This window comes from Coregonus lavaretus (assembly GCF_964263955.1).
Source record: "Coregonus lavaretus genome assembly, chromosome: 9".
NCBI lineage: Eukaryota > Metazoa > Chordata > Actinopteri > Salmoniformes > Salmonidae > Coregonus > Coregonus lavaretus.
In genome coordinates, this window is record NC_139996.1 from 11,287,556 (window position 1) to 11,301,655 (window position 14,100).

A 14,100-nucleotide genomic window follows, 5' to 3' on the forward strand; every position below is an offset into this window, starting at 1 on the left:
CTTGTTTGGTATTGTTTGGTATGTGGCGCAATTAGACTTTTGAAATCCAACCATTGTGTCTTTCAGCGAGGGTACTTATACTGTAAATATATATATTATTTTGAAATAGCTTTAATGTGGAAAAGGAATTGGATTTGCAAAACTCAACAGGTTGTACATTTTCACCAGGCCTCAGGTTAATTTAATTTCACATTTAAACAATTGACAGAAACTAGGGGACGTTGAACTGAGTCTTTGCCCAGTTTGTTGTCAACATTCTTTCAGGAGTAATAGACGTAAACAAACTGCTTGTTTATATTTCTTTAGCTGCCATCTCAGTCTGTTATGTCTGCTAAGGTATTGAACTTTTGATTTTGTTTTCCTTGACACATTTAGTAGGGCTATGATGTCCCTACTCCCCTACATTTCATATTTCAGTTTTTGATTTGTGTGTGTGCGTCTCAAACATGTATCTAAACCCCTGCCGCTCTCCCCTCAGGATCTGGCCCTGCTGCCGGAGAAAGACAAGACGCCCCTTATGGAGGGAGGGGTGACCCTTAGTGGAGGTCAGAGGGCGAGGATAGGTCTGGCCAGGTACGTACCTGTACACACACACCTGTCTTTCAGCACGTATCACTCACCCCAGCACCTGTCACCATGGTAACGTTAATTCATTAAGTCTCCTCCGTTCAATATAAAAGACCCAAGATATGTTTAGTCACTCACTCTATGATCTACTCGGCAAAACACTGTGGTGGATTTCTTAAAGTCATGACTGGTGTTGTGACTCGTTAAATGTATATTCCTTCCTATACTTACTTGTCAATGGAATGTAACATGATACTCTTGAAGGAAGAATCCATTTTGTGTTGTTTTGCCCTGGAGACTCCTGGTATGGGACGGTGTATGGATAGTGATTCCTGGTCATAATTCCCTATGAAAAATATGATTACTACAGTATCAATATCTTTTTTCATCTGACTGTTAGTTCAGCTTAGAGGTCTTCTCGGGTACAAAAAGTTGGACCCGGACCCGATAAGGGAACCCGGACCCGAACGGACCCAGAACAATCAGACTCGACCCGAAGGCACCCAACGACAACCAGACCTAGACCCGACCCGTTCCCTAACGGGTCCGGGTCTAGACCCGAGTGACAAAAAAATTATGTATATCAGTCAAGTTGATCTTCTTGTTAACGAATAGGTCTGTATATGTTGGCTAGGCCTTCTATAAGTCAATAAATTAACCTTATTAGCGTAAAAGAAATATGCTATAGGCATATCTGCATTGCTTGCTGTTTAGGTTTAAGGCTGTGTGTCTGTATATGCACTTTGTGACATCTGCTGATAAATAATATATGCAGAGCCCTGGTCGGGTCCACTCGGGTCTATCAGCTGTAAATGTAGACCCAAGACCTGATTACAATCAAACAGGACCTGACACGGACCCGAACAAAAAGTTCGAATTTTGGACCCAGACCCGCTCAAGTCTCGGGTATTTGGGTTCGGGTGGACCCTTGAAGACCTCTAGTCCAGCTCCTATAACTGTAGTGTTTTATAATCTAATATTGCCGGTGCTTCTGCAACCTTTTTCTTACTCCCATTGAACCTCTATGTCTAGTCCAACGTTCCGACATATGCATTATTTATTGGTTTTATTGTCCCGGGTCTCCATTTGCTCCCACTTAACTGAGAGAGCATCACTGTCATTTTGGCTAGATTGTCATTGTAAATGTATCACTTAAACTGAGTTGAATCCCACAGGGACTTGACTTCCTAATTTACAAGCCTGTTTGATTTATTACCTACAGTGGGGAAAAAAAGTATTTAGTCAGCCACCAATTGTGCAAGTTCTCCCACTTAAAAAGATGAGAGAGGCCTGTAATTTTCATCATAGGTACACGTCAACTATGACAGACAAATTGAGGGAAAAAAATCCAGAAAATCACATTGTAGGATTTTTAATGAATTTATTTGCAAATTATGGTGGAAAATAAGTATTTGGTCACCTACAAACAAGCAAGATTTCTGGCTCTCACAGACCTGTAACTTCTTCTTTAAGAGGCTCCTCTGTCCTCCAATCGTTACCTGTATTAATGGTACCTGTTTGAACTTGTTATCAGTATAAAAGACACCTGTCCACAACCTCAAACAGTCACACTCCAAACTCCACTATGGCCAAGACCAAAGAGCTGTCAAAGGACACCAGAAACAAAATTGTAGACCTGCACCAGGCTGGGAAGACTGAATATGCAATAGGTAAGCAGCTTGGTTTGAAGAAATCAACTGTGGGAGCAATTATTAGGAAATGGAAGACATACAAGACCACTGATAATCTCCCTCGATCTGGGGCTCCACGCAAGATCTCACCCCGTGGGGTCAAAATGATCACAAGAACGGTGAGCAAAAATCCCAAAACCACACCGGGGGACCTAGTGAATGACCTGCAGAGAGCTGGGACCAAAGTAACAAAGCCTACCATCAGTAACACACTACGCCGCCAGGGACTCAAATCCTGCAGTGCCAGACGTGTCCCCCTGCTTAAGCCAGTACATGTCCAGGCCCGTCTGAAGTTTGCTAGAGTGCATTTAGATGATCCAGAATAGAATTGGGAGAATGTCATATGGTCAGATGAAACCAAAATAGAACTTTTTGGTAAAAACTCAACTCGTCGTGTTTGGAGGACAAAGAATGCTGAGAACACCATACCTACTGTGAAGCATGGGGGTGGAAACATCATGCTTTGGGGCAGTTTTTCTGAAAAGGGACCAGGACGACTGATCCGTGTAAAGGAAAGAATGAATGGGGCCATGTATCGTGAGATTTTGAGTGAAAACCTTCTTCCATCAGCAAGGGCATTGAAGATGAAACGTGGCTGGGTCTTTCAGCATGACAATGATCCCAAACACACCGCCCGGGCAACGAAGGAGTGGCTTCGTAAGAAGCATTTCAAGGTCCTGGAGTGGCCTAGCCAGTCTCCAGATCTCAACCCCATAGAAAATCTTTGGAGGGAGTTGAAAGTCCGTGTTTCCCATCAACAGCCCCAAAACATCACTGCTCTAGAGGAGATCTGCATGGAGGAATGGGCCGAAATACCAGCAACAGTGTGTGAAAACCTTGTGAATACGTAGAGAAAACATTTGACCTGTGTCATTGCCAACAAAGGGTATATAACAAAGTATTGAGAAACTTTTGTTATTGACCAAATACTTATTTTCCACAATAATTTGCTAATACATTCATTAAAAATCCTACAATGTGATTTTCTGGAATTTTTTTCCTCACTTTGTCTGTCATAGTTGACGTGTACCTATGATGAAAATTACAGGCCTCTCTCATCTTTTTAAGTGGGAGAACTTGCACAATTGGTGGCTGACTAAATACTTTTTTCCCCACTGTACTTCCATTTATGTTTGTGTGTGTATCTCTGTGTGTGTGTGTATCTGTGTGTGTATCTCTGTGTGTGTGTGTGTATCTGTGTGTGTATCTGTGTGTGTGTGTGTGTGTGTGTGTGTGTGTGTGTGTGTGTGTGTGTGTGTGTGTGCGTGTGCATGTGTGTGTGTATCTGTGTGTATGTGTATGTGTGTGTGTATCTCTGTGTGTGTGTGTGTGTGTGTGTGCGTGTGTGTGCTTTTACAGAGCTGTGTACAAAGACGCTGACCTCTACCTGTTGGATTCGCCTTTCACCCACCTGGACATTGTGACGGAGAAAGCGATCTTTGAGAGGTCTGTCTGTGGCTCAACACTGAGGATTTCATATGGGCTGGGGTCTGTGAGATGGGTGTGGGGGATGGAATGGTTGGAATGGGCTGGGTGAATGGTTAAGGAGAAGAGAGAAGGTTAAGGTTAAGGTTGCATCTTTCTTGTTGTCTTTGACCTATTGAGAAATTGGGTTAGGTGGTGAAGTGTGAGGGGCGATCAAAGGGCTTTTTGTGGAAATATCACTTTCTGTCTGACATGAATGATCTTTGATCTAATTTCGGACATTTGTGTTATCAGCATCTTCCCTCCCAGAAATGAGGGCAAGCACAGGATTGAACAGCAATGTGAAACTTATCATCTCTTTTTACTTGTTTTCCAAAGGTCACTTCATGCCTGTCTGTTAAAGTAAAAGTTGATAAACTAAACAAAGGATACATGTGTTTTCTCTTGCCAGGTGTCTGTGTAAACTGATGTCCTCCAAGACTCGTATTGTGGTCACCAGTAAGCTGGACCACCTTAAGAGAGCGGACAAGATCCTTCTGCTTCACAACGGAGTGTGTTATTTCTACGGCTCCTTCTCCCAGCTGCAGGCCCAGAGACCAGACTTCAGCTCCCTGCTCCTGGGCCTGGAGGCCTACGACAACATCAACGCTGAACGCCGCAGCTCCATCCTCACCGAGACCCTCCGACGTGTCTCCATCGACGAATCCGCTGTCCTCCGTGGCCCCGAGCACATCCGCCAGTCCTTCCGCCAGCCCCCGCCATCAGTCATCAACGGCAACACAGGACCTCAAGGCATCACCATCGCCGGGGGCGACGGTCTCACAGATGCGGAGAAACGTAAACAGTCGATTATCTTAAATCCATTAGCAGCGGCACGTAAGTTCTCCTTCATTGGTACTGGGCCCCAAAACAGCCAGGCTCCACCCCCAGGGTCCACCACCATCGAGGACGGCGTGCGGGAGCTGTCAGAGAGGAAGTTCTCTGTGGTCCCCGAGGACGATCAGGTGAGGGTGCTTTTCTATTTTTTATTTACATAGTGCTCTTAGAGTTCGGTAATATCGGAGGAGTGGGGGTGTCTCTTTATTAACAACAGCTGGTGTGCGATCTCTAATATTAAGGAAATCTCAAGGTTCTGCTCGCCTGAGTTAGAATACCTCATGAAACACTGTAGACCATAACATTTACCAAGAGCGTTTTCATATGTATTTTTCATAGCTGTCTATTTACCAACACAAACTGATTCTGGCACTAAGAACGCACTCAACGAGCTGTATAGGGCCATAAGCAAACTCCTAGTGGCCGGTGATTTTAATGCAAGGAAACTGAAATCCGTTTTACCTCATTTCTACCAGCATGTCACCTGTGCAACTAGAGGGATAAAAACTCTAGACCACCTTTACTCCACACACAGAGACGCATCCAAAGCTCTCCCCCGCCCTCCATTTGGCAAATTGAACCATAACTCTATCCTCTTGATTCCTGCTTACAAGCAACAACTCAAATGGGAAGTACCAGGGACGTGCTCAATACAAAAGTGGTCCATGAAGCAGATGCTAAGCTACAGGACTGTTTCGCTAGCACAGACTGGAATATGTTCCGGGATTCATCCGATGGCATTGAGGAGTTTACCACATCAGTCACCGGCTTCATTAATATGTGCATTTGACGACGTTGTCCCCACAGTGACCATACATACATATCCCAGCAAGGTGCCATGGATTTCTGGGAACATCCACATTGAGCTAAAGACTAGAGCTGCCGCTTTCAAGGAGCAGGACACTAATCCGGAAGCTTATAAGAAATCCTGTTACGGCTTCCGACGAACCATCAAACAGGCAAAGCGTCAATACAGGACTAAGATTGAATCCTACTACACCGGCTCTGATGCGCATCGGATATGGCAGAGCTTGCAAACTATCATGGATTACAAAGGGAAACCCAGCCGAGAGCTGCACAGTGACCGAGCCTACCAGACAAGCTAAATGCCTTCTATGCTCGCTTTGAGGGAAGCAACACTGAACCATTTGTGAGAGCACCAGCTGTTCTGGACGACTGTGTGATCACAATCTCCGTAGCCGATGCGAATAAGACCTTTAAACAGGTTAACATTCACAAGGCCGCAGGGCCAGACGGATTACCAGGACGTGTACTCAGAGCATGCGGTGACCTGCTGGCAAGTGTCTTCACTGACATTTTCAACCACTCTCTGACCAGTCTGTAATACCTACATGTTTCAAGCAAACCACCATAGTCCCTGTGCCTAAGAACACCAAGGTAATCTGTCTAAATGGCTATTGCCCCGTAGCACTCACATCTGTAGCCATGAAATGATTTGAAAGGCTGGTCAAGGCTCACATCAACACCATCATCCCAGACACCCTGGACCCACTCCAATTCGCATACCGCCCCAAAAGATCCACAGATGACACAATCTTTATTGCACTCCACACTGCCCTTTCCCACCTGGACAAAAATAACACCTATGTGAAAATGCTGTTCGACTACAGATCAGGGTTCAACACCATAGTGCCCTCCAAGCTCATCACTAAGCTAAGGACCTTGGGACTGAACACCTCCCTCTGCAACTTGATCCCTGACTTCCTGACGGGCTGTCCCCAGGTGGTGAGGGTAGGCAACAACACATCCGCCACACTGACCCTCAACACGGGGGCCCCTCAGAGGTGCATGCTCAGTCCCCTCCTGTACTCCCTGATCACCCACGACTGCGTAGCCGCGCACGACTCCAACACCATCATTAAGTTTGCCGATGACATGACAGTGGTAGGCCTGATCACAGACAATGATGAGACAGCCTATAGGGAGGAGGTCAGAAACCTGGCAGTGTGGTGCCAGGACAACAACCTCTCCCTCAACGTGGGCTAGACAAAAGAGTTTATCGTGGACTACAGGAAACGGAGGGCCGAACATGCCCCCATTCACATTGACAGGGCTGTAGTGGAGCGAGTCCAGAGCTTCAAGCTCCTCGGTCTCCACATCACTAAGGACCTATCATGGCCCAAACACACTAATACAGTCGTGAAGAGGGCACGACAACGCCTCTTCTCCCTCAAGAGGATGAAAAGATTTGGTATGGGCCCTCAGATCTTCAAAAGGTTATACAGCTGCACCATTGAGAGCATCTTGACTGGCTGCATCCCTGCTTGGTATGGTAATTGCTAGGCATCCAACCACAAGGCTCTACAAAGGGTAATGCGTACGGTCCAGTACATCACTTGTTTTGTGTTACTATAGCAAAAATGTGTTTTGTTGGTTAAGGGCTCGTAAGTAAGCGTTTCACTGTAAAGTCTACACCTGTTGTATTCGGCGCATGTGACAATTAAAATTGGTCTTATTGTACTTTATTCTACATGTTTTTCATTGATTACATTTATAGTTGTTACACTGTTTGACAGGAGAGCTTGCATGTAAACATTTAATTGTACTGTGTTTACATTACTTTGCTGTATCCTGTACATATGACAAATAAACTCATGTTGTTGTTAATGAGAATGTGTTCTCAATGACTTACCTGGTTAAATAAAAGCAAAATATATTTAAAAAATCTAACTTTAATTTGATTTGATTATAGGTGGAAGAGTCGCTGCCCCGGGGGAATCTGTACCACGACGGCCTGCAGCACCTGAGCGGGCAGCGGCGCCAGTCTGTGCTGCAGTTCATCACCAACGTCAAGGGGCAGGGCAGGAGGGAGCAGCTCCAGACATCCTTCAGGAAGAAGCTGTCCATCACGCCGCAGTGCGAGCTGGCCTCTGAGCTGGACATCTACGCACGACGCCTGTCCAAAGATAGTGTCTATGACATCAGCGAGGACGTGGACGAGGAGGACATGGAGGTTGGTTCAGTGATGGGAGCAGGTTGGGTTCAAGGCAGCTTGGACCTTTTCCCCTGTAGCTGCTGGTCTTTAAGAGCACATGGAGGTTATGGTTAGGGTCAAGGAGTTGCCAAGGGGACGTCATAGATTGTTCACCAGTGTTTGAACCACCTTTTTCAAAGCAAAGTTTGAACATAAACGTTTAAAGACAAAACACAAAGAACAGCTAGGTTTTAGTATTTGACATATCTCTTTTGTCTGTTTGCAGCAATGCTTTGCAGACGAGCGTGAGAACGTGTTTGAGACGACATCGTGGAACACCTACCTGCGTTACATCTTCACCAACAGGAACCTGGTCTACGTCCTCATCTTCATCTTCCTCGTCTTCGCTCTCGAGGTAAAGAAATGAAAACATTAGATGATCCCTGTCTCAGAGATACTGTAGAGCAGGGATGGGCAACTGGCCCCCCTTTTGAAGGCCCTCGGATCAATTATTTATTTATTTTAGGAGGGAACTCAGTCTGGGTCTTAACTTACTGTTGAGAGTTAGAATAGTAGAATACACAAGGTGCAATTTCTAAATGCGGTTGTGCATCAGCAGTTTTTCTCAGTCGCTGATAGTCAGTCAATTACCCCATGTCAGCTAAAAATGTTTAGATTGCTAAGTTAGTTTAGTAGCCAGCTATCTAAAGTTGTTATCATGGTCGAGTTACCGGCCTGGCGGTCCCCATGATGCTCGCAGACCCGCGAGCAATTGCGGCCTCTCATGATGAGTTCAGATTTTTTGTTACCCCCACCCCCATCAAAGTTGCCCATCCCTGCTGTAGAGATTATATAATAAACGATACCATCACTGTATTAGAGTTAAGATTCTACACTGCTCAAAAAAATAAAGGGAACACTTAAACAACACAATGTAACTCCAAGTCAATCACACTTCTTTGAAATCAAACTGTCCACTTAGGAAGTAACACTGATTGACAATACATTCCACATGCTGTTGTGCAAATGGAATAGACAACAGGTGGAAATTATAGGCAATTAGCAAGACACCCCCAATAAAGAAGTGGTTCTGCAGGTGGTGACCACAGACCACTTCTCAGTTCCTATGCTTCCTGGCTGATGTTTTGGTCACTTTTGAATGCTGGCGGTGCTTTCACTCTAGTGGTAGCATGAGACGGAGTCTACAACCCACACAAGTGGCTCAGGTAGTGCAGCTCATCCAGGATGGCACATCAATGCATATCAGTTTTTCCGCCGGAATCACTGGACCTTTAACTCCGGATTCTTCGCTACCAGCTGGCTACAACAAAACGGACGTAGCACACGCTAGCCGTGGCCTCTTACTCACTAGCACTTCACCACCGGACCTTATGATAACCCAGCTATACAGCTGATATCTGCTGGACTGTTCCTTTTTACGGTACTACATCCTGTTTATGTTTAGCCTCAGCCCAAACATGGTTAGTTTATTGTTGTTTCGGTTATTTCTAATTGTACTATATCACTGTAGACCCCCCAGCCTAGCTAAACCTGCCTTAGTTAGCTCCTTTGTCCCTCCACCCATACACTCAGAGACCGACTCAATTGATGCCTCTAGAGATACTATCTCTTTCAGTGTTACCCAACGCTTAGGTTTACCTCCACTTTACTCATATCCTTCCATATCCTTGTCTGTACATAATGCCCTGAATCTTTTCTATAACACCCGGAAATCTGCCCCCTTTATTCTATGTACCCAACGCACTAGAAGACCAGTTCTTAAAGCCTTTAGCCGTATCCTTATTCTAGTCCTCCTCTGTTCCTCTGGTGATGTAGAGGCTAACCCAGGCCCTGTAGCCCCCAGTATCACTCCTACTCCCCAGGAGCTATCATTTGTTGACTTCTGTAATCGCAAAAGTCTTGGTTTCTTGCACATAAATATCAGAAGTCTACTTCCTAAGTTTGAGTTATTCACTGCGTTAGCACACTCTGCCAACCCTGATGTTCTAGCAGTGTCTGAATCCTGGCTCAGGAAGGCCACCAAAAATTCTGAAATTTCCATCACCAACTATAACATTTTCCGTCTAGATAGAACTGCCAAAGGGGGTGGAGTTGCAATCTACTGTAGAGATAGCCTGCAGAGCTCTATCATACTATCCAGGTCTGTACCCAAACAGTTTGAGCTTCTACTTCTAAAAATCCACCTTTCCAGAAATAAGTCTCTCACTGTTGCCGCTTGCTACAGACCCCCCTCAGCCCCCAGCTGTGCCCTGGACACCATATGTGAATTGATTGCCCCCCATTTATCCTCTGAGTTTGTACTGCTTGGTGACCTAAATTGGGATATGCTTAATACCCCAGCCATCCTACAATCCAAGCTAGATGCCCTCAACCTCACGCAAATTATCAACGAACCTACCAGGTACAACCCTAAATCCTTAAACATGGGTACCCTCATAGATATCATCCTGACTAACATACCCTCTAAATACACCTCAGCTGTCTTCAACCAGGATCTCAGCGATCACTGCCTTATTGCCTGCGTCCGTAACGGGTCCGCGGTCAAACAACCACCCCTCATCACTGTCAAACGCTCCCTAAAACACTTTAGCGAGGAGGCCTTCCTAATTGACCTGGCCCAGGTATCCTGGATGGATATAGATCTCATTCCATCAGTAGAGGATGCCTGGTTGTTCCTTAAAAGTAATTTCCTCTCAATCTTAAATAAACATGCCCCATTCAAAAAATACAGAACTAAGAACCGATATAGCCCCTGGTTCTCCTCAGACTTGACTGCCCTTGACCAGCACAAAAACATCCTGTGGCGTACAGCATTAGCATCAAATAGCCCCCGCGATATGCAACTTTTCAGGGAAGTTAGGAACCAATATACACAAGCAGTCAGGAAAGCAAAGGCTAACTTTTTCAAACAGATATTTGCATCCTGTAGCACTAACTCCAAAAAGTTTTGGGACACTGTAAAGTCCATGGAGAATAAGAGCACTTCCTCCCAGCTGCCCACTGCACTGAGGCTAGGAAACACTATCACCACCGATAAATCTACAATAATCGAGAATTTCAACAAGCATTTTGCTACAGCGGGCCATGCTTTCCATCTGGCTACCACTAACCCGGCCACCAACTCTGCACCCTCTGCTGCAACTTGCCCATGCCCCCCCCGCTTCTCCTTCACACACATTCAGACAGCTGATGTTTTGAAAGCGCTGCAAAATCTGGACCCCTACAAATCAGCTGGGCTAGACAATCTGGACCCTTTCTTCCTAAAACTAGCCGCCGAAATTGTCGCAACCCCTATTACTAGTCTGTTCAACCTCTCTTTCATAACGTCTGAGATCCCCAGAGATTGGAAAGCTGCCGCGGTCATCCCCCTCTTCAAAGGGGGTGACACTCTAGATCCAAACTGCTACAGACCTATATCCATCCTGCCCTGCCTTTCGAAAGTATTCGAAAGCCAAGTTAATAAACAGATCATCGACCATTTCGAATACCACCGTACCTTCTCCGCTATGCAATCCGGTTTCCGAGCTGGTCACGGGTGCACTTCAGCCACGCTCAAGGTCCTAAACGATATTATAACCGCGATTGATAATAGACAGTACTGTGCAGCCGTCTTCATCGACCTGGCCAAGGCTTTCGACTCTGTCAACCACCGCATTCTTATTGGCAGACTAAATAGCCTTGGTTTCTCAAATGACTGCCTCGCCTGGTTCACCAACTACTTCTCAGATAGAGTTCAATGTGTCAAATCGGAGGGCCTGTTGTCTGGACCTATGGCAGTCTATGGGGGTGCCACAGGGTTCAATTCTTGGGCCGACACTTTTCTCTGTGTATATCAATGATGTCGCTCTTGCTGCTGGTGACTCTCAGATCCACCTCTACGTAGACGACACCATTTTGTATACATCTGGCCCTTCATTGGACACTGTGTTAACAAACCTCCAAACGAGCTTCAATGCCATACAACAATCCTTCAGTAGCCTTCAACTGCTCTTAAACACTAGTAAAACTAAATGCATGCTTTTCAATCGAACGCTGCTAGCACCCGCCCACCCGACTAGAATCACCACTCTCGACGGGTCTGACCTAGAGTATGTGGACAACTACAAATATCTAGGTGTCTGGTTAGACTGTAAACTCAACTTCCAGACTCACATAAAGAATCTCCAATCCAAAGTTAAATCTAGAATCGGCTTCCTATTTCGCAACAAAGCCTCCTTCACTCATGCTGCCAAACATGCCCTCGTAAAACTGACTATCCTACCGATCCTTGACTTCGGCGATGTCATTTATAAAATAGCCTCCAACACTCTACTCAGCAAATTGGATGTAGTCTATCACAGTGCCATCCGTTTTGTCTCCAAAGCCCCATACACTACCCACCACTGTGACCTGTACGCTCTTGTTGGCTGGTCCTCACTACATGTTCGTCGTCAAACCCACTGGCTCCAGGCCATCTATAGATCACTGCTAGGCAAATCCCCGCCTTATCTTAGCTCATTGGTCACCATAGCAGCACCCACCCGTAGTCTGCGCTCCAGCAGGTATATCTCACTGGTCATTCCCAAAGCCAACACCTCCTTTGGCCGCCATTCCTTCCAGTTCTCTGCTGCCAATGACTGGAACGAATTGCAAAAATCTCTGAAGCTGGAGACTCTTATCTCCCTCAATAACTTTAAGCATCAGTTGTCAGAGCACCTTACCGATCACTGCACCTGTACACAGCCCATCTGAATTTAGCCCACCCAACTACCTCATCCCTATATTGTTATTTAATTTGCTCTTTTGCACCCCAGTATCTCTATTTGCACATAATCTCTTGCACATCTAGCATTCCAGTGTTAATACTATTGTAATTATTCTGCACTATAGCCTATTTATTGCCTTACCTCCATAACTTGCTACATTTGCACACACTGTATATATATTTTCTGTTGTATTTCTGACTTTATGTTTTTTTTTACCCCATATGTAACTCTGTGTTGTTTTTGTTGCACTACTTTGCTTTGTCTTGGCCAGGTCGCAGTTGTAAATGAGAACATGTTCTCAACTGGCTTACCTGGTTAAATAAAGGTGAAAAAAAAAAAAAAAAAAAAAAATGCAAGCTGTGGCAAGAAGGTTTGCTGTGTCTGTCAGCGTAGTGTCCAGAGCATGGAGGCGCTACCAGGAGACAGGCCAGTACATCAGGAGACGTGGAGGAGGCCGTAGGAGGGCAACAACCCAGCAGCAGGACCGCTACCTCCGCCTTTGTTTAAAGAGGAGCAGGAGGAGCACTGCCAGAGCCCTGCAAAATGACCTCCAGCAGGCCACAAATGTGCATGTGTCTGCTCAAACGGTCAGAAACAGACTCCATGAGGGTGGTGTGAGGGCCCGACGTCCACAGGACGTTTGGCATTTGCCAGAGAACACCAAGATTGGCAAATTCGCCTCTGGCGCCCTGTGCTCTTCACAGGTGAAAGCAGGTTCACACTGAGCACATGTGACAGACGTAACAGAGTCTGGAGATGCCATGGAGAACGTTCTGCTGCCTGCAACATCCTCCAGCATGACCGTTTTGGCGGTGGGTCAGTCATGGTGTGGGGTGGCATTTCTTTGGGGGGCCGCACAGCCCTCCATGTGCTCGCCAGAGGTAGCCTGACTGCCATTAGGTACCGAGATGAGATCCTCAGACCCCTTGTGAGACCATATGCTGGTGCGGTTGGCCCTGGGTTCCTCCCAATGCATGACAATGCTAGACCTCATGTGGCTGGAGTGTGTCAGCAGTTCCTGCAAGAGGAAGGCATTGATGCTATGGACTGGCCCGCCCGTTCCCCAGACCTGAATCCAATTGAGCACATCTGGGACATCATGTCTCGCTCCATCCACCAACGCCACGTTGCACCACAGACTGTCCAGGAGTTGGCGGATGCTTTAGTCCAGGTCTGGGAGGAGATCCCTCAGGAGACCATCCGCCACCTCATCAGGAGAATGCCCAGGCGTTGTAGGGAGGTCATACAGGCACGTGGAGGCCACACACACTACTGAGCCTCATTTTGACTTGTTTTAAGGACATTACATCAAAGTTGGATCAGCCTGTAGTGTGGTTTTCCACTTTAATTTTGAGGGTGACTCCAAATCCAGATCTCCATGGGTTGATACATTTGATTTCCATTGATAATTTTTGTGTGATTTTGTTGTCAGCACATTCAACTATGTAAAGAAAAAAGTATTTAATAAGATTATTTCATTCATTCAGATCTAGGATGTGTTGTTCCCTTAATTTTTTTGAGCAGTGTATATTAACCGATAACATCACTGTATTAGAGGAAAGATTCTATATTAACCGATACCATTACTGTATTAGAGGAAAGATTCTATATTAACCGATAACATCACTGTATTAGAGGAAATATTATATATTAACCAGAGGTGAAAGTAGAATTCATTTCTTCCCGGTACAGGACCTCCTATATGCACATGCGTGCACAATTTTTTTTTATCGGCCTCATCATAGCTACAGTGGGGGAAAAAAGTATTTAGTCAGCCACCAATTGTGCAAGTTCTCCCACTTAAAACGATGAGAGAGGCCTGTAATTTTCATCATAGGTA

The 14,100-nt window shown here is 45.7% G+C and overlaps 1 protein-coding gene across 2 annotated transcripts in view; it reads left to right on the forward strand.

Annotated features, from left to right (window-relative positions):
* Window positions 1-14,100, forward strand: part of LOC311134633 (cystic fibrosis transmembrane conductance regulator-like) — a gene marked incomplete at its 5' end in the record, with an annotated part of 84,559 nt that overhangs the window by 30,605 nt on the left and 39,854 nt on the right. For both annotated transcript variants that reach the window (XM_084168368.1, XM_084168369.1), the window contains 5 exons: window positions 479-573; window positions 3,618-3,704; window positions 4,135-4,687; window positions 7,273-7,533; window positions 7,781-7,909. In XM_084168368.1, coding sequence (XP_084024494.1) covers window positions 479-573; window positions 3,618-3,704; window positions 4,135-4,687; window positions 7,273-7,533; window positions 7,781-7,909 — 1,125 coding nt within the window. The remainder of the gene's footprint in view (window positions 1-478; window positions 574-3,617; window positions 3,705-4,134; window positions 4,688-7,272; window positions 7,534-7,780; window positions 7,910-14,100) is intronic.